At 45.3% G+C, this 19,343-nt stretch overlaps 1 gene segment (V, D, J or C); it reads right to left on the bottom strand.

Annotated features, from left to right (window-relative positions):
* Positions 1 to 2,955: 2,955 nt before the first annotated feature.
* The window catches only part of LOC123583338, a 74,774-nt gene continuing 58,386 nt past the window's right edge, over positions 2,956 to 19,343 (bottom strand). The window contains 4 exon segments of the C gene segment in view: positions 2,956 to 3,496; positions 4,176 to 4,283; positions 5,080 to 5,124; positions 6,675 to 6,929. Coding sequence covers positions 4,177 to 4,283; positions 5,080 to 5,124; positions 6,675 to 6,929 — 407 coding nt within the window.

Genomic DNA, 19,343 nt, shown 5'->3' with positions numbered 1-19,343 from the left:
CCCACCAACTTGGTTTCCCTCCCAATGCCAAACGGCACTAATTATTTATTTGTCCATTTGCTAGTTATGTGTATATTAAGGGTCTGTTGTGTGCCAGAAACCGTGCTAGGTGTTGCGGACACACAGATGAACAAGATACACTTCCCATCCTGAGGAGTGCATAGTTGAGTGGACTTTCTTGCCAAGATGTTACCTGATAACTAAGGTGATACCTGTTAAGGCTTCCCAGGTGACTCAGAGGGGTTGGATTTTAATGGGTAAAGCAAGAAGATGAATAATCCTTGAAGACTCAGTTGGCTGCTTCTCCAGCAGCCAGTGGGTCATGGCAGAGGGTCCCTCTGTTGGAGCTGAAGACCCCACTTCAGGGTGTTCCTGAAGCGCATGCTTGTGTAGCCTGCCCTTCTCCTGACAGGACAGTGATTCCAGTTTTACACTCAGGGGTAGGTCTCTGGGTCAGAGAATTCTCTAGGATCTTAGGCCTGGGATTGAGAAGTCATTTGGTTCATTCTTCTGCCTTCAGGGCAGGAGGGTGTCTGTCCAGACGAATCCATTCCACAACTGGCCTTGGTGACATATTCCCTAGTGGGATGGACAGTGGCCTCCTCTCCTTGAGGCTGGTCCCTGTTCATGGGGCCTGGGGCTCTTCAGGGCTGGGCCTTGCTATGGATGTAATGACTGTGTCTCTAGGTTTCCTCGGCAGCCTCTTCCTTCCAGGCTGAGCAACACCTGGTCCTTTACTGCACTGAGGGGCTCTGCTGCAGTGACCCTAGGCCCAGCACTGACCCTCCTAGTGGGCACAGGAACCCTGTATCTGGGCCACCTCATAAGCCTACTTTAATTCCCTCTGACGCCCTTGATGGGCCCTGCAGCCAGACATGAGGGCAGAGTGAATAAAGATGAGCACAGTCCCTGCACCACTCCCTCAGCACACCCGCTTGCTCCTGGTCTGCCCCCTGACTTGGCTCTAGGTGGCTTTAGGTGTAACCGCCTTAGACTTGGGGGAGGGTTCTTGTTGGGATCGAGGAGCGCTGGTTTGGGATAGAAATGTCTCTGCTTTCCAGATGGCTTCCTACCTGCCCGAGGTGTTGTCACCCTTGGCTTGGGCTGGGCCTGGAACCAGGAGCCCCTGCTCTCTCTGTGGGTCTCAGTGGATCCTCAGCCACTGCCCATCACCTCATAGGTCCTTGGGTGGCCTTAGGGGTCCATGACTTCAGAGTGCTGACAGATGAGGGCCCAGGGCTGGCATGACTCCACAGGCTCCCTTGGCCTCCTTCACTCTGGGCTTCCTCCCAGGTTCTTGGAGGGGTCCCTTGGGAGGACCCTTCAGGTCCCTTCCACCTGAAGCCCCTGTGTCTCCTTTAGCCTCAGCATCTTTGCCACCAACTCTCAGGAGCAGAGCTGCTTCTCCAGCCACCCACACATCCTGTGCCTGGGTCTTTTGCATACAGACCAAAGTGAATTACTACTTTAGGGGAGAAAAAAAAAAAATAAACGAATTTGCCTTAGGTTTTTAACGGTTGATAAAGTCTTGCTCTGTTAACCCTCCCAGGGGCATTTGCATTTAATATGGAGAGGAGAATCCTTTAATTAAAAGAAATTCCCAATGGTGGGATCTCTGGCATCGTGTCAGATTCATGGGGAGGCAGTTTTCAGTTCCCCACAGGTGGCAGAATCTCACTTTTGGGAAGGTGGCCTCTGTCCTATGTGTGACAGTGATCTGCCAGGATGAGATTTCCTCGGCCGATGTTCCCTCCAATGATCTTTAAAGGGACTTGTATTCAGGCTGCAGATGAGGGGGTTCCGAGAGAACTGAGGATTCTGTGACTACCCTCAGTAAAGCTAGCCAGGAGATGGGCAATGGTTCTTAGTTCTGAATGGAGGCCACAGAATCAGAGATGCATGGAGCTTCCTTGCATCTTCCTTCCAGGCAGCCTTCCAGTCCTAAATGACATTTTATAGGTGGTGATCCTGGGGCTCATGGAGGAGAGGGACATGCCTAAATCACTTCTTGAACTGGTGGTTCTATCCCTGTGATAAGAAGCAGACCTGAATTGTAGCTTGGAAGGATTTGTATATTAATGGTTGGTGTGGCCAGAGACACATGGGTGAACCATAGAGGTGTCTGGGGATAGGTCCCTCTCTTACCCCTGGGAATTGGTAAGCACTGGGCTTGACATCAGTAATTGTGAGGAGGATGGCCAAATCTCTGAGGGATGTTCCCATAAGTGTCCATGACCCCAGGAAAGGCACTCAGGTAGCAGAAGACTCAGAAGAATCCCAGGGGCCCCAGGGAACCCTACCTTCTGTCCTGTAGGTGAGAGCTTGAGACATCCACTCTCCTTGGCAGAGTCCCTGGGCTTGAGGGGAGAGGACCCATTTCTAACATCCGGGGTTGGGGGGTGGGTAGAAAGTATGGCTAATCTTCACTCCTTTCCCCTGCTCTTAGACTGGGCACCCCAAAGTTGGGGCATTGGGTTGGGACCCAGGCATTCAAGTGGTGGGTGGTCCCCAGCCATGAATTTGTGGGGGTAATGCACCGTTTCAGTGGGAATCGAATCTGAAAGGAAAGGCAAAGGAAATGTTCCCGGAAGGCAGGAGACAGTGGGTGGCATTTTGGGGATACTTGCTGTGTGGTCCCCGTCTGCCAAATTTCAACTGCCAGTCATTACCAGTCATGGACGCGGGCCTCCTGCTATGGGTGGCCCAGTGGTGTGGCCTAAAAACAGAAGAGCAGGGACCTAAACTTTTAAGTGGGTTTGCCTGGCCCCCAGCACACCCTTCTAAGTGGAATTTTTAAGAGGTTGTTCCAGGAAGAGGTTGACTTAAGCAACTTGTTGAGTTAGGCTTTCTGAATGACATTAGGACGAACGCCTTGGTTTCTTTCTGCCCAGCCAGTGATCAAGAGCAAGCCGAAAGTGACCCTGACCAAACCCAGTCAAACAGAAACACAGTCTCTGCTCTTTCAATCGTCTTTAATGAAGTCATGGGTAGCAGAATATACAATGTAGCTCAGATACACAGCACAGCAGGGCCTAGATAATAATTTTCCTCACATCTTGGGGACAAGTGTGATGTGTTATTCCTTTATGAACATAATTTAAAATATATAAACTCCTCACAACATTCTCCAGGAGCTAGAGCCCGAGAGGACCCACTGGGGATCCCTCATCCAGGGGACATATGGGCAGTCTCAGGGGAAGGTCGGGGAGTTTCTCCCCAGCCAGGTGAGGCCACAGCAGCAGCTCCTTAGCCAGGAGTGTCAGGCAGTGACAAGCAGCGATGAGGGGACAGAGGGTGTGGCAGCGGTGTTTGGCAGCTCTTCAGCATCTTGATCACAAATATCTGCTAGGGTTCGGTCAGTGGCGTTGCCAGTGGGACCAGAGAGGTGGAGGGAACCTTCTTCTCCATGGGGGCAGAGAGTGTGCCTCTCTTCTTGAAGAGGGGGAGAAGGTGTGGGAGGAGCCAGGGAGCGCTGGGCTCTCACATTCTTCGCGACCTGGGATAGGGAAGAGCAGAAGTCAGGCTAGGTACCGAGGAGACAGACTCAAGACAGTTAGGGATGTGATGGAGATGATGTGCAGAGTTCTAATGGACTCTGGAGTTCTTTTTGCTGGTGGTGGAACAGGATGCACTTGTCAGTAGGATGACCAGGGATACTGGGAGAGAAGGGTATGGAGACGCTAGCCAGGATTAGGGTGTATTAGGAATATAATATCTTCCCACCATATTGGGGGTGGAGGAGATGAGGAAAGGAATTGTGGACCCCTCTAGGTTTTGCAGTGAAATGGGGACAGTGGAAGGCATGGGTACGAATGAGCCTGGGTTCTGAGATTCTCTTATTCTTTGACTCTAATTAGTGGGTGGCCCTTGATGTTGCTTGGCCTCAACTTCTTCCTTCCAAAGTGAGGACAATAACAGCCATTCTTCGTGATTCACGGGAGAGACAAGGCTCAACTGAGGTAACTGTTGTCACCTGAGGAGTGTACTGTGTTATACCAGTGATCCAGGCCATTGTGATTAACAACAGGGACCCCTAACAGGAAAAAGTAGAAGAGTTCGGTGTGCCCAGCCTTAGGACCTAAAAGCAAGACCCTGGGGGGAGGTTTGCTTTCTGACCTTGGGGACCCACCCTAAGACCCTCACGGCCCGCATTCCCACAGGAGATGCCTGCTCACCTCAGCTGGACCACAGCCGCAGCGTCATGAGCAGGTTAAAGCCAACCACCTTCAGGAAGAGGATGCGGAACACAATCACTAACAGGTTGTAGAAATTTAGGTTCATATCTGCAAAACCAAGAGATTATTAGCATGTACATCCGATGTGTCTACATAGCCCCTATGACCTACCCACGATTTCCCCCAAAGCCTCAGCTCCTAGCCCACCTCTCCCTTTGAACTTGGGTATACATCCCCTCCTAAGCATATTTGTACATTCCTCCAGGGTTAAGAGGATTCCCTTTCAAAAGGAAAACACCAACTGCGCTCAGTATTTATTTTATTTCTGCATCCCTCAGGAGTGGGGATGGGGTGGTGCTCAGAACTCACTGTAATCCCTTAGATCTGGGCCCCTGAGTGAGAAGCTGGTGTCTGGACCCCAAGAGGGACCATTCAATGAAAACGGCTCAGATGGAAATGGATGGGTCCAGGGTAGGTAGTGAGGAGACGTGAGGATCCTGAGAGATAAGACTACTGCTGTGTGAGTTCTGCTGCTTTTCTCGAAAGGAGGCAGACAGAGAGAAAATGTCCTTAGGGTGACCTGGTTAGTTCAGGCCTTTGTGTAAGCCAGTGGGAAATATCACAGGTGGGCCACCGAGAAACTCTCTTTGGTTCTCCTGACAGTGGAGCAAGGGAAAGGAATACAGAGGCCTAGGAGTGAGTCATGGGTCTAGTAAAACTAGAGACTCATACTGAAAGTACTTAGAGGGGAAAAGAACATTAGAGATGGTGAGAGGAGCCTGGTATTCCAGAATGTTCCTGTTCCTCCTAACTTCATTCTAGATCCACATATTCCTTCCCAACTCTCCTATCTAGTCAGGGTGATTATGGATGCATTTCAAGCCAGGATAGACCCCTCTCTTACCTGTTTCAAAGCCTTTCTCTACCACATTGGCATCACAGGGAAATTCTAAAAGGAGAAACAAAGAAATTTTCTTGGAGTTGAGTGTGCTGACTTTCCCACCCCAGACCTTGGATTTGGGCAGATGAATGTCTGTCTTTAGGCTTTCCACATTCTCTCATGGAAATGTCTGGAGGGAACTTGTTGCATATGAGCATCTGCTAGGAGAGCCCCTGGCATTGGTGGGATCAACACCGTAGCTTCCGGGTACCACTCCATTCACGTAACAAACACTGGTCGTGCAAAGTACACATTACACGACACACAAGGCCACAAGGAGCCATCAGACACAGACCCTGCCCTTGGGTAAGTTCCAGTCTGGTGTCTGAAAAGAGGCAGTAAGACATACACAGTGACAAGTGCTATAAGGAGTGTGGATGTTTTCATGTGTCCCACAAAGTTTGGATCCCTGCACTCTAAATTTGTTCCTTTGTTGTCACCATCTCAGTAAATGGCTCTGTCACTGACTCAACTGCTTGGGCATACAATCTAACTGCCTTCCTTGATCTCCTCTTTCTTTCTCACCCCTCCTTCGGTCTAACTTTAAATCTGAGATAGTGTTGGCCACTCAGTTCCCCTGCTGCCTCCCTGTCTGGGCCTCCATCATCTCTCTGCTGCAATAGCCTCCTTTCTGCTTCCACTCTTGGTTCCTACAATCCATTTTCCACTCAGCAGTCAGAGTGTTCTTTTAAAAAAAGTAAATTGGATGTCATTCTCCTGCTTAAAACCAATCGATAGCTTCTCATTGTACTTAGAATGGTGGCTGTCCTCTCATGACCTAGGAGGCCCTGTGTTGTGACCCTTTCCTACGTCCTCCATCTCATTTCCTGCTGCTCTCTCCCTTTTCTCACCGTGCACCTGCCTCAGGCCTGCATAGGATCCTTCCTTTGCCCTTGGAACGGCTGGTCTTTTCTTATCCTTTAAATATCATCTCACAGGGCATTTCTCTAGAGAGCCCTTCCCTGACCTTTTGTTCCAAAGTTGGCTGTTTCCTCAACTCCCAAGTTAAAGCACATATTACAATCTGAAGCTGTCTAGATTTCTGCTTGCTGATGGATGGTCTCTCCCAACTAAAATGGAGCTTCCTCATGGCACACCCCTCATCTGACTTATTTACTCCTCCATTCCAGCACCTGGCATATTGTACAGGCACAATCAATGTTGAATGAATAAATGACTGGGTGAGGTTTGACCTTTGGCAGAGAGACAGAAACAAGGGGTGGTATCTTGGAGAAAGGCATTAGACTGGAGTCTGAAGAGCAGCAAAAGGGGCAAACAGCCCGAGCAGAGGCAAGGAGGCAGGAACTCAGGGCAGGTGAGAAGCCAGTGCCCTTCCTGTCACCTTCTCCCCATCTGCTCTTTGCCTGCAACAGCCTGCGACCTGCCAGGATGGAGCTCGCTGGTGCTCAGTGACAAGAGGGTAGGGCTTTGCTGACCATCGATGAGGCTGAGACCACCAGTCAGAGCAGCTTTTAGATGCCCTCCACTTGAACTCCGGGAATAACCAGGCCTCTCAAAGTGAAGAGACTCAGCTTGCACAGGCACCAAGGCTGACTCACCTGAGCTGGAGTGGAAGGTGTAGTTGAAGGTACTGTTGCATCCCAAATCAAAGCTGTTGCTCCAGGCCAGGGCCCCGTTGCTCTTGGAATCCATAGTCTTCATGTCCAGTGAAGTACTTTCCAATCTAATCATGTTGGACTCTGTGGATGGTTTCACATTGACTTCCGAATCAAAATCAGTGAACAGGCAGACAGAGATGTTACTGGATTCAGGGCTTTTCAGCTGGTACACGGCAGGGTCAGGGTTCTGAATAGCTGTGGGCCAAAAGAACCCAGGTTAGGAGATGTCCGTTTGCCTCCTGCCCGAACCCAGGCCTGAGTCCAGATGCCAGTGATGGGCAAGAGCAGGGCTCTGTGGGACTGACAAGTCACATTCTCAGGCTTTAATGGGAAAGAACATTCCAGAAACCAGTTGCTCCAAAGGGCCTGGGAGTCAGGGACAGGTATAAACCATGAGTCCTGACCAAGCGGCCAGACTCTCAGTGAAGGCTTGCTGCCTGGCCTTGCCGGCCATTCAAGGAAACGAGAAACATAGGGCTGGCTACTTAATGGTATTGCTCATTCTTTTGGTTAATAGGAACTTCTTCAAAAGCACAAGGGGCCTACCAAGCAACAATATAGCTCTGGCAGGACAAAACAAGCCTAGAAAAAAGGCCTAGCAAAGCAAACCTTATGCCTTAGAATCCGGGTTGGTCTCCCCCAACTGAGACTGGGTATTGACAAGAATCTGAGGTTTATTATTGGCTGGCATTAAGTTGGAAGGAGGGTCACATCACCAGAAGACTTCTCACTGATAAAAGTTTTGGGCAATAAACCTGCATCCCAGACCTGGTTTTACCATTCACTAGATACAAGGCCCTGTGCAAGTCACATCGGCCCCTTAAATGTCAGGAAGTTCATCTGTAAAATGGAAATATTGCCTCTTCCACCTTCCTAACCAGGCTATTCTGAGAAACAAAGGGGGAATTTCTCCTTATAGAATTATATTTAATAAACCGTAAGGCAGTGAGTAAATGTTAGTGATTGCAGCTATTGATACCACTAGGACGTTGCCATCATAACGTGCTACCGAGTTATACACAGTTTCTACTCTTCACCCCCTCATGAAGCAGGGGCTGTTGGAGGCTTTTCCTTAGTGCTGAGAATCATTCTTCAGTATTTCTGGAGGATTTTGTGTTTTTAATGTAACTTTCATTGTTTATTCTTTCAGACCTCCTGCCTTTAGAGGAGGAAGCAGAGGTTTGCTGGGAGGGTTAACACGCTGGGGCCACCCAGAGAGTTTAGAGCAGCACTGGGACTAGAGCTTCCTGCCCCTGTGGTTCTCTGCTCCCACAGCTCCTCATCATGCATGCAAGGTTTCTCAGACCAGGAGTGCACCCCATGTGTGAGGCCAGCCAGGGTGGCCTTGGCAATGCAGACTTCCGGCTGGACCTGAAACCAGGGAAATCAGCCCTTGGCATGGCTTTGGGTTGCTTAGTCAAGGCATCCCAAGGGTGTGGGGCCGTCCCTGAAACAGCAGAACAAGGGTGGGTCCCTGGTCATGTGTGAGGGATGTCCAAAGCTCTGGCCCTGAGGGATTCTGCCTTTTCCCCTCCACTGTCCACATATCCAGGGAGTCTGCCATCACTGTGGGTTAAGGCCCTAAGGCATAAATCTTATAGGGAGAGGAGAGACCAGAAGCCATTATGCGCCACAACACACCCCAATGGATTTTTTAATCATCAGTGGGAGTCATGGGCGGGACTGGGGAGGGGGATGTGGAAGGGTGTGGAGGTGCTGAGAGAATGTGGCTTTGAGGAGAAGGCAGAAGATAAGGTGCCACTAGATGCAGTTTGAGCTTAGAGGGGAAAAGGGATTGCAGTGGGGGCCAGATGTCCAACTTTGAGTCCTGGTTAAACACTCACTCAAGTCCTAGAGCCAGTCAGCATCAGACTAGAGAAGGTCTAGACCACACTGTCCAATATGATAGTCTTTAGCTACATGTGGCTATTTAAATTAAAGCTAACCAAAATTAAATAAAATGAACATTCAATTAAAAATTAAAACTCATTCCAAAACCAGACAAAGACCCCACTAAAAAGCAGAACTACAGACCAATTTCCCTAATGAACATGGACACAAAAATCCTCAACAAGATACTAGCCAACCAGATCCAACAATACATTAAAATAATTATTCACCATGACCAAGTGGGATTTATACCTGGGATGCAGGGCTGGTTCAATATCTGCAAAACAATCAATGTGATACATCGCATCAATAAAAGAAAGGACATGATCCTCTCAATAGATGCAGAGAAAGCATTTGACAAAATACAGCATCCTTTCTTGATAAAAACCCTCAAGAAACTAGGGATAGAAGGATCATACTTCAAGATCATAAAAGCCATATATGAAAGACCCAACGCTAATATCATCCACAATGGGGAAAAACTGAGAGCTTTCCCCCTAAGGTCAGGAACACAACAGGGATGTCCACTCTCGCTACTGTTATTTAACATAGTGTTGGAAGTCCTAGCCTCAGCAATCAGATAACACAAAGGAATAAAAGACATCTAAATTGGCAAGAAGGAAGTCAAACTTTCACTCTTTGCAGACAACATGTACTCTATATGGAAAACCCAAAAGATCCCACCAAAAAACTGCTTAGAACTGATCCATGAATTCAGCACAGTTGCAGGATATGAAATCAATGCACAGAAATCAGTTGCATTCCTATACACCAATAATGAAGCAACAGAAAGAGAAATCAAGGAATCGATCCCATTTACCATTGCACCAAAAACCATAAAATACCGAAGAATAAACCTAACCAAAGAAGTAAAAAATTTATCAACTGAAAACTATAGAAAGTTTATGAAAGAAATTGAAGAAGACATAAAAAAGTGGAAAAATATTCCATGCTCATGGCTTGGAAGAACAAATATTGTTAAAATGTCAATACTACTCTAAGCAATCTACATATTCTCTGTAATCCCTATCAAAATAATGCCTGCATTCTTCACAGAGCCGGAACAAATAATCCTAAAATTTGTATGGAACCAGAAAAGACCCTGAATAGCCAAAGAAATCTTGAAAAAGAAAACCAAAGCAGGAGGCAGACTTCAAGATGTATTACAAAGCTGTAATCATCAAGACAGTATGATACTGGCATAAAAACAGACACTCAGATCAATGGAACAGAATTGAGAACCCAGAAATGGACTCACAAATGTACAGCCAATTAATCTTTGACAAAGCAGGAAAGAATATCCAATGGAACAAAGACAGTCTCTTTAGCAAATGGTGCTGGGAAAACTGGACAGCAGCATGCAGAAGAATGAACCTGGACCACTTTCTTACACCATACACAAAAATAAACTCAAAATGGATGAAAGACCTCAGTGTAAGATGGGAAGCCATCAAAATCCTTGAGGAGAAAGCAGGCAAAAACCTCTTTGACCTTGGCCGGAGCAACTTCTTACTCAACATGTCTCCAGAGGCAAGGTAAACATAAGCAAAAATGAACTATTGGGACCTCATCAAAATAAAAATTTTCTGCACAGCGAAGGAAACAATCAGCAAAACTAAAAGGCAACCGATGGAATGGGAGAAGATATTTGCAAACTACATATCAGATAAAGGGTTAGTATCCAAAATCTCTAAAGAACTTATCAAACTCAACACCCAAAAAACAATCCAGTGAAGAAATGGGCAAAAGACATGAATAGACACTTCATACATCCAGATGGCCAATTGACACATGAAAAAATGCTCAATATCACTCATCATCAGGGAAATACAAATCAAAACCACAAGGAGATACCACCTTACACTGTCAGAATGGCTAACATTACCAACTCAGGCAATAAGTTGTTGGCAAGGATGTGGAGTAGGAGGATCTCTTTTGCACTGCTGGTGGGAATGCAAACAGGTGCAGCCACTCTGGAAAACAGAGGTTTCCAGAGGTTTCCAGAGGAAAACAGAGGTTCCTCAAAAAATTAAAAATGGAACTACCCTACGACCTAGCAATTGCACTACTAGGTATTTATCCAAGGGATACAGATATGCTGTTTCAAAGGGGCACATGCACCCCAATGTTTATAGCAGCGCTATCGACAATAGCCAAAGTATGGAAAGAGCCCAAATGTCCATCAATGGATGAATGGATAAAGAAGATGTGGGGTGTGTGTGTATGTGTGTGTATGTGTGTATATATACACACACATATATATATACACATACATATACGTATATATACGTGTATATATATATACATATACATATACATATACATATACGTATATATACGTATATATATACGTGTATATATATATATATATATACACACACACACACACACATACACATACACACACACACATTAACAATGGAGTATTACTTGGCAATCGAAAAGAATGAAATCTTGCCATTTGCAACTACGTGGATGGAACTGGAGGGTATCATGTTAAGCAAAATTAGTCAGAGAAAGACAAATATCATATGACTTCACTCATATGAGGAATTTAAGATACTAAACAGATGAACATAAGGGAAAGGAAGCAAAATAATATAAAAACAGGGAGGGGGACAAAATATAAAAGACTCTTAAATACAGAGAACAAACAGGGTTGCTGGAGGGTTGTGGGTGGGGAGATGGGATAAATGGGTAAGGGGCATCAGGGAGGACACTGTTGGGATGAGCACTGGGTGTCATACATAGGGGATGAATCACTGGAATCTACTCCTGAAATCATTATAGCACTATATGCTAACTAACTTGGACGTAAATTAAAAAATAAATAAATTAAAACAAATAAAAATTAAAACTTCATTTTAAGAGCTTAGTAGCTACATATGGCTGGTGGCTACCATATTAGACAGTACAGGTTGATAGAACATTTCCATTGTCACAGAAATTTCTATTGGACAGCGTTGGTCTGGAGAGAGCTATGCCACAGAACATGAGATTTTGAGGAAGGGCACTAAGGGCTGAGTGTGGGTCTTAAAAACGATCTTTAAGTCTGTTGTGGGAGGTGACTCCATCAGGGGCAGGCCAATTTTTGCTCAACTTTGCTAGTGAGAGATCAAAATGAAATAGCAATCAATGAAGTCAGAAGAATTGAGGTGATTTTGGCCTCTCTCAATTCTAGTTGTCATCAATTGATACACTTTGGGCTTCTCTATCTGCATTTTTGCTGTTGTTTCTCCTGTCCAGCTCTTTTTGTCTGAAGACAAGAAATGAGTCACTTTTAATCTGGAGGTCTTTAGGGGTCCATCTGCCAGAGCCCTGGGAGGAGAGGCATTCTGTTGCACCTTAGCAAAACATATCCTACCACCGATGACATCTCAGCAGTTGGCCTTAGCAAGACCATCAATTTTTCAATGTGGAAGTTCAACTCTTCTGGATCCTAACCTTTCATTTTAATTCAAAACTGACCACAGAAACCCATGCCCAGATGCTCAGTGCTTTGGAGGCAGAGGGGCACATAATGATCGAAAGCTTCCTTACCACTAAATCTGTGCTTCGTAGTTAGGTATCAGGAACTCGGAAGTGTGAGTTAGCAACCCTGACTCCAGGTCCCACTGAGCCTCTGGTGAGTATGGAAGCAGTGAGCCTGGGCAGACTTACCCAGAGTTATGAAAATTCTGGTTCCTTTGCCAAATTTCAGCTGGGAGGCAACACCTTCATGCCACCCCTAATATCTCCATTACAGAAACCCTTAGGTTTCCCCTCCTCTGAGGGATGGGGTAACCCACCTCTTAGAGCCCACTGAAGAAGGAAGAAGGGAGGTCCCTAGGCCTTGAGCTGTCCATGGAAGGAACCAGCTCCTCTCACATTCACATCCAGTCTGTATTTCTAAGTTGGATCCCTGATTTCCTAGTGGGGGCCTTCGGCCCTAATTATCTGTATTTCTCTCAAAGGCTCTAGAATCCCTTTTCTCTGTTGTCTAAGAAGACATCTTATTTGCCTTTCTCTGCATCCGAATTTATTATCAGATGTGTTTACTTAGGCCAAAATGCACGTGCCTTGTTCATGCCCAACATCATGCCTTCTTTCTTGTTGTTCCTTATGCCTGAAATTCCCCCTACTCTCCTTTCTTTGCCCATACGGATCTTACCTGTCCTTCAGGCTCAATGAATCCTTTCTACTGCATAAAACCTTATCCATCTGGGCCGGCTCCCAGTCGTAACCTTATTCCTTTGAATCTCTGTTGTGCCTATTGACGTCATCAATTGGTTAATACTAAAATAGTTTTCAGGTTGCTAAATTTATAATAGTTATGTGCCTTTGGCTAGTTTTCATCCTATTTGGGAATAGGTCAGGCATCTATGTTAGACTTCTTCGCACTCAATCTAACACTTTATAGAGTGATGTCCACACAGAAGGCATTAGAAAATATCCATTGAACCATTAAAGTCAAATTTTAATGTGTTTGACCTAGAGAAACACAGATTTTCAAAACTGATAGTGATGTGGGCACACAGGTGGCCTGGTCCCAGCTCCAAGACAGCTCCAGGCCTCTGAAGACAATTCATTGTAACACCCACCGTCAGCCTTACCATAGTAAGACTGATACCCCTGAGGAAAGGAATAGTGACACTCACTGGCCCATGGGTGCCACCTGGGATGACGACTCACCAGATATTACAGACACTTGGGTTCCTTTTCCAAATGTGAATTTGCCCACAGTTCCTCCAGTATTCACACTGCAGGTGACACCATTACAGAAACTCACTAAATCTACCTCCTCCTTCAATAGGAGAAGCACTGATCTCCCACAGGAGACAAGAGAATCACACTTTTTAGAGTTAGACCTTCTGCTCTTTTGGGTTGAGACTTTGGTGTGTTCATCCCTTTTCCTCCTGCCCTATCCTGCTGTGGTGCCCTGGGTTGGAGGATGTGATTTCAATAAACCAAGAATTCAATAGAGCAAAACCCCTGTTCAGGGCAGCAGTATCTTGGATCTTCTCGTGGAAGGTCCAGGACTACTTGTTTATCATTTGCCTCATGATTCTTAAAGTCTCAGTCTGAAGATGTTTCCCAAGCACAGAGTGCTGGTTGGGGGAGTTTTCTGGGGAAGGGTGGAAAGATCCATTTGGGATCCTTCAGAAGAAAATACCTGGGCTTAACTTAGCATCTTGGGCAAAGAAGAATCAATTGTCAATGTCGATCCTTGCCCCACTTTACTTACTTGGATGGACACTCAGTCTGGTTCCTGCTCCAAAGATTAGCCTGGTATCCATGCTGTATCCTCACTGCAGCTAAGGCCTTTCTAATATCCTTCCTGACATAAATCTGCCTGAACCCACCAAGCTGTGAAAGTACCATCCTCAAAGGCTCCCTGAGTCTTTGTTTCTTAGATTTCCTATATCCCAGGGAAGCTGTTCCCCCTTCTCTTTATAATAATGTAAGCCTTTTATAGCAAGGCCTTGATGATGATGGTGATATCTTTTCTAGATAATAATAATTATTATTAAAAGCTACCATTTATTAATTACTTGCTTTAGGCTGGACATTGTCTTATATTATTATGATGTCCTTATTGTCATTTTGCTGTTGAGGAAGGAGGCTTTATTAGTTAGAGAGGGTAGAGCCAGAATTTTCCCCAGATCTGCCAGCTTCTCAAATTTGCTACGAACCCCATACCATCCTGCCTCCATGCCTTGCTCTGTCACATCATATAATTGCCATTCAGATAGGAGTCGGGGTTACTTTTACCCTGGGAGAGGTTCAAAACTCTACCAAACTCCAGAGAGGAAGATTCTGTGAGAAGGTAAGTCATTAGCCAAAAGGAGGAATTTAGCTACCTGCAAGCATTGTGTTCGCTATTAAGTCATTCCTTCCCCCAAGGGCACGGAGCTAATTTCCTGAATGATCAGATTATCTGGTGCTGATATTATGAGCTTCGCTTGAGAGCACAGAGTATCTGGAAATCTTTTTATGTTTCTGTAAATTATTCTGCTCAGATTTTCATTTACTCAACTGGCTCTTGGCATTTCTGTCTTTAATATGAGAAATGGGACCATTTTAAGTCACCAAGAAAGCTTGTAGAAATGGGAAACTAGTGTTTAATATTTCCCCGTTTGCCATAAATCATTGCCTGTTTTCTCATAGACAGGTCGTCAGTTACTTTGGCCCTTGACACGTGCATGGTCATACTCACACGGCTGCACAGCTAGCCTGGTCCCAGCTCCAAAGATCAGCTTATTGTAGCTACCAGACAACACACAATAGCAGGGTGCTTTATAAGAACTCTAACCTAGGCAGGCCCAGCCTTCCTGGGGCAGCAACATCTCCTCTGTTCTACACACTCCTCCAGATCACCCTTTCTCTGACACTAGCAAACAGTCTGGGTCACTGAGTCCTAATTTCTCAGCTTTCAGTGTAATAACCCCACAGATCTTACCCTCATAGTTAGCCTTGAGCTGTTCTGGCCTTCCTGGAGGGTGAACACCCTTTCTGGGTCCCACACTGAAAGTGAAGGAGGAAAATTGGAAGAGTCTGAAGATGAGCCAGTAATTAATTAGGCAATGAACCTTGAAAGAGAATTCAGAGCACTGGCAATAGATGGAAAACCTAGGGTAGGGCTGAATCATGAAATGGAGGCCTGTGCAAGGCCCTTCTTTTAGAAAGTAGTTTTATTATTTCTTGAGGGCAGAGAAAAAGAGAGGCTAAAATTGCCATAGGAATATTCACATGAAACACACAGGGAAGATTGCTTAACTCTGAAGGTTGTGCGAATCAGGAGGGAGTTATGTACGGGGCTTGAGAATCTCTTTCTCCAGATGTTTCTAAGGTTAGGGTTGACATCCAAAGGGGGGAAAAATCTTTCAAAGTTTGAGAGTGGTTTAGATAAATCCTTCTTGGTGAGAATTTCACAGAACTCTACTCCTTCTAAATTTTTCTGCAAAAAAAGATTCTAAGCTCAAATAAGTTTGGAAAGTGCTGTATACTGTATACTAACAGGGCATATTAGCTAGTTTTAAAGGCTCTGAGAAGTCCTGCAGTAAAGAATCCAGAACTTCCCAACCATTTGATCCAGTAATCTTTTTTTCTTAAAACATCCATTAACATCTGTGGAACATATACAGGTTTAGATATATATGTATGTTCCTTAGAAGTTCCTTTTCTAGCTCTAAGAATTTAAAATTCCATTCTAAATTTTAGCCTAATTTTAATCCTTAAGTTTTCTGTGTTCTGAGTCTGTTCTGCCTATGGCCACAATTAGGGGTCTCATTGATTCTGATTATTTCTTTCTAATTATCATGAAACAGCTTCATTCTATTTGGGGAATTGCTGAACATGTAGTCAGCTGTATAGTGAATTCTCCTGCCACCATCAGGAACAGCTCGAGGGCAGTTACGGATGCAATCAAGATGCAGGAACCACGTTGCTTTAACACTTTGCATAGTTTACCTTCTAGAAACAATGGCAACTTTAAAACCTTTCCCAAATATGAATTTATTGGTCTTCCTTCCACACACCTTCCTATGCACCTTGAAGCTGTGTACTTCAAAGAAGATTCTGGTCCTAATGGAGGAAAGTTTCCTGGGTGGTCTCTCAAGTGGAGACATATTTATCAACAGACCTTTTTCCTTTTTGCCAGTAAAACCCATTTATGCTGCTTCCCTATCACAGGCATTATAGTTCTTACATGCCTCTGAACTCTGGTTCTTGAGGAATATGATAGGTTTCAGGCTTTTTAAATACAGCCTGAACAGACCTACGGCAGGGCAGAGGCTTTGCTGAAGTGCACTAATGAACAGGTCGAAGCAGAGGAAGTTTTCCCCAGAGAGATGGGCTTTATTTCACCCATGTGCATTTGGATGGATGTAATCTCCCATTTTGAAGTCTGACAACTCTCTCCATTGGGGAATACTTACTATTGTCTAAAGCAACGTGTTCTGGGATGCCTGGGTGGCTCAGTCAGTTAAGCATCCGACTCTTGGTTTTGGCTCACGTCATGGCTTTGTGGGTTCGAGCCCCGCATCAGGCTCTGCACTGGCAATGCAGAGCCTGCTTGGGATTCTCTCTCTCTCCCCTTCCCCCATTCATGCTGTCTCTGTCTCTCTCAAAATAAATAAATAAACTTTAAGAAAAAAAAAAACAAAAAAACAAAACAACAACATGTTCTAAACAGTTACTACCCATCCGCTTAGGCCTTCTCTGACTCCCTTAGCCGGAAGGCATTTTTTCAATAATCATGTTTGGTGACAATTTTGTGCCAAGTATTGGACTGGGCTGTGGAGGTGTAAAGATAAAGGCGAGAGGGTTCTGGCCTCACAGAGCTTATAATACAGTGCAGAATGCATATAAGTACCAGGCAACTAAGATAGGAGGTAGGGCATGCCTTTCTCTCTCTTCCTATTGCAACTTGTATGTATATCTCCTCTATAACATGGTGACACTGTGCCGAATTATCTGTTTATATGAGTGTTTACCTGCTGGGAGATCCTGGGTGGCAGACACTCTGTATTTCCACCCTCCCTCCCTCCCTCCTTCCCTCCTTCCTTCCTTCCTTCCTTCCTTCCTTCCTCCCCCCCCCCCCCACATCTAGCATAGTGCTCAGAATATAGTAGGTGCTTTGTAAATATTTGTTGAATAGAAAAGACCTCTAAATATTTGAATTCATTTTTAATGCAGTCCTGCTCTCTATCTTCTTTTATTAGCATTATTTCATTTCTCTTTTGAATTCTGTATGGTTCTATTTTCTGAAGTTTTTATGGTTTTTATTGCATTATTTAGGCTTTAAGCTCTTACTACAGTTCTTGATTAGATACGGAGTTTTGTGAGTGTGTCCAATGGCCAGCATCTTTGGGGAGTTTAATTTCCCACCTTTCATGGAAACTAGATGATAACAAAAATATATTTTTTGGCATAATCAGTCATAATTTCTTTTCTGATAAAGATCTTTTGTCTCAAAAGGATCTAGAAACAGCAAAAGAGTCTGTCTCAGGAATGATGAAAAGGCCAATCCCCGTGGGCAATTTCTAGCATTAGAAAATAAACCACTATTGAGCCAGTGGCTGGAAATTAAAATTTCAAAACATTCAAGTCTCATGAAGAAACATGAGAAATTGGCTCAGGAAGTGCAGATTCATCACCTAAGAAAGCAGAGTAGGGACTTTCTGTGTCTTTGACTAGAATCTAAGGTCAGGCACTTACTTGGATGCACTTGGAGTCTTGTTCCACTCCCAAAATTGAGTGCTCTGCCACTTGTCCCCGCACCCTGATATGATTCAGTACAAATACCTGCCCTCTGCCACCCAGGGCGGCTGCCTGGTCCCCTCATGGGTTCACAGTGTTCACTCTTGGGAACAGGGCTTTTAAATAGCCTATTCCATGGTTTTATGATAGATTTCTCTTTCCATGTCACCTCATGCCCATGGTTCTATTTCCCTGCCTGCCTTACCTGCATCCTGCCAACCCAATCCAATGACTTTACTGATCTCTCCAGAAATGCCAAGTCCTTGCCAAGGCTGCCATGGTCACCATGGCAAGAGGGCTCAGGATGGGCAAAGCAAAGACCAAATAAGTGGCCTCTGAGATCTGGGGTCTTCTTTCTCAGAGTGCAGGAGAGATGTGGTAGCAGGGATAACAAGAAAACAATAGTCAGATAGAAGTCAAATATATTTGAGTTAAACTCTAAGTCTGTCATTCCTAGCTGTGTGATCATGGGCACGCTACTTATGGGAAGCCTCTGTTTCCTTATCTGTAAAATGGGCATGATACCAGCTACCTGACATTAGCATGGATGTGAACCTTGCAAGAGAACTTATGAGCAAGACAGAGAATATCACTGGTACATGTCAGGCATTCAGTAAATAGTAGCTAATAATGTGATGATTCCCAGCAAGGCTTTACACTAAGAGAAAGAAATGAGGCTTCTCACCGCTAGAGGAGACCCATCCCTGCCTCACATGCCCCTCCCTCCAGCACCCTTGGGTGCCTTACTCTGGCTGGGACACTCACATAGGACAGGTATTTCATGGATCCAAGGGGAGGTATGAGAGAGAGTCTCAGCCACAGGGTTGAGGGAGGGGGTAGACCTGTTGGCTGCCATGAAGAAAGTCCTGCTTCAGAAACTGAACCAAGAGTGAAGTGTCTTTTCTCAAAACTTGAGAATTTGTTCTCTGAAAGCACCATGCAATATCCTTGTTCAGCAGACCCTTGACCATTTCATTAGACCCAACACCCTAAGTTACTCCCAGACAACAAAGGATGGAGCAGACCACATCACGGACTCTCATTATTATGATATCCTTCCATAATATATTGCTGTCTACAAAATCTGCCTTATTGAAATGGTAATTTCCATAATACTCACATGGATGAACAACAAGGCTGGTCCCTCTTCCAAATATAGGTCTGTAGTTGGTTCCTGATACCCACAGCGAGGAAAGCCTTTGCTAAATCCTGTCTTATGTGAACTCCCCCTACCGACGGCCCGAGTGGTGCTGGGGCAATAATCCAGGGAAAAAACACTGGGGACCCTCTGAGAGTTGCAGGACATCTCCTGAGCCTTAGCCTCAAGGGGTGATGATGAAAGCCAGTGGTGGGGGCTGGAGAGTGCCTCACTTCCTTTACCCAGGAGAATATCATGTTCCTGGCAACAGAGAAGCGGGGAGTGACTCTCCAATACCAGCACCACCACCCTGCCAGCTTGGCCAACACTAAGGGTCTGAT

Source organism: Leopardus geoffroyi, chromosome B3 (genome assembly GCF_018350155.1).
Source record: "Leopardus geoffroyi isolate Oge1 chromosome B3, O.geoffroyi_Oge1_pat1.0, whole genome shotgun sequence".
NCBI lineage: Eukaryota > Metazoa > Chordata > Mammalia > Carnivora > Felidae > Leopardus > Leopardus geoffroyi.
This window is presented reverse-complemented; position numbering and strand designations above follow the sequence as displayed.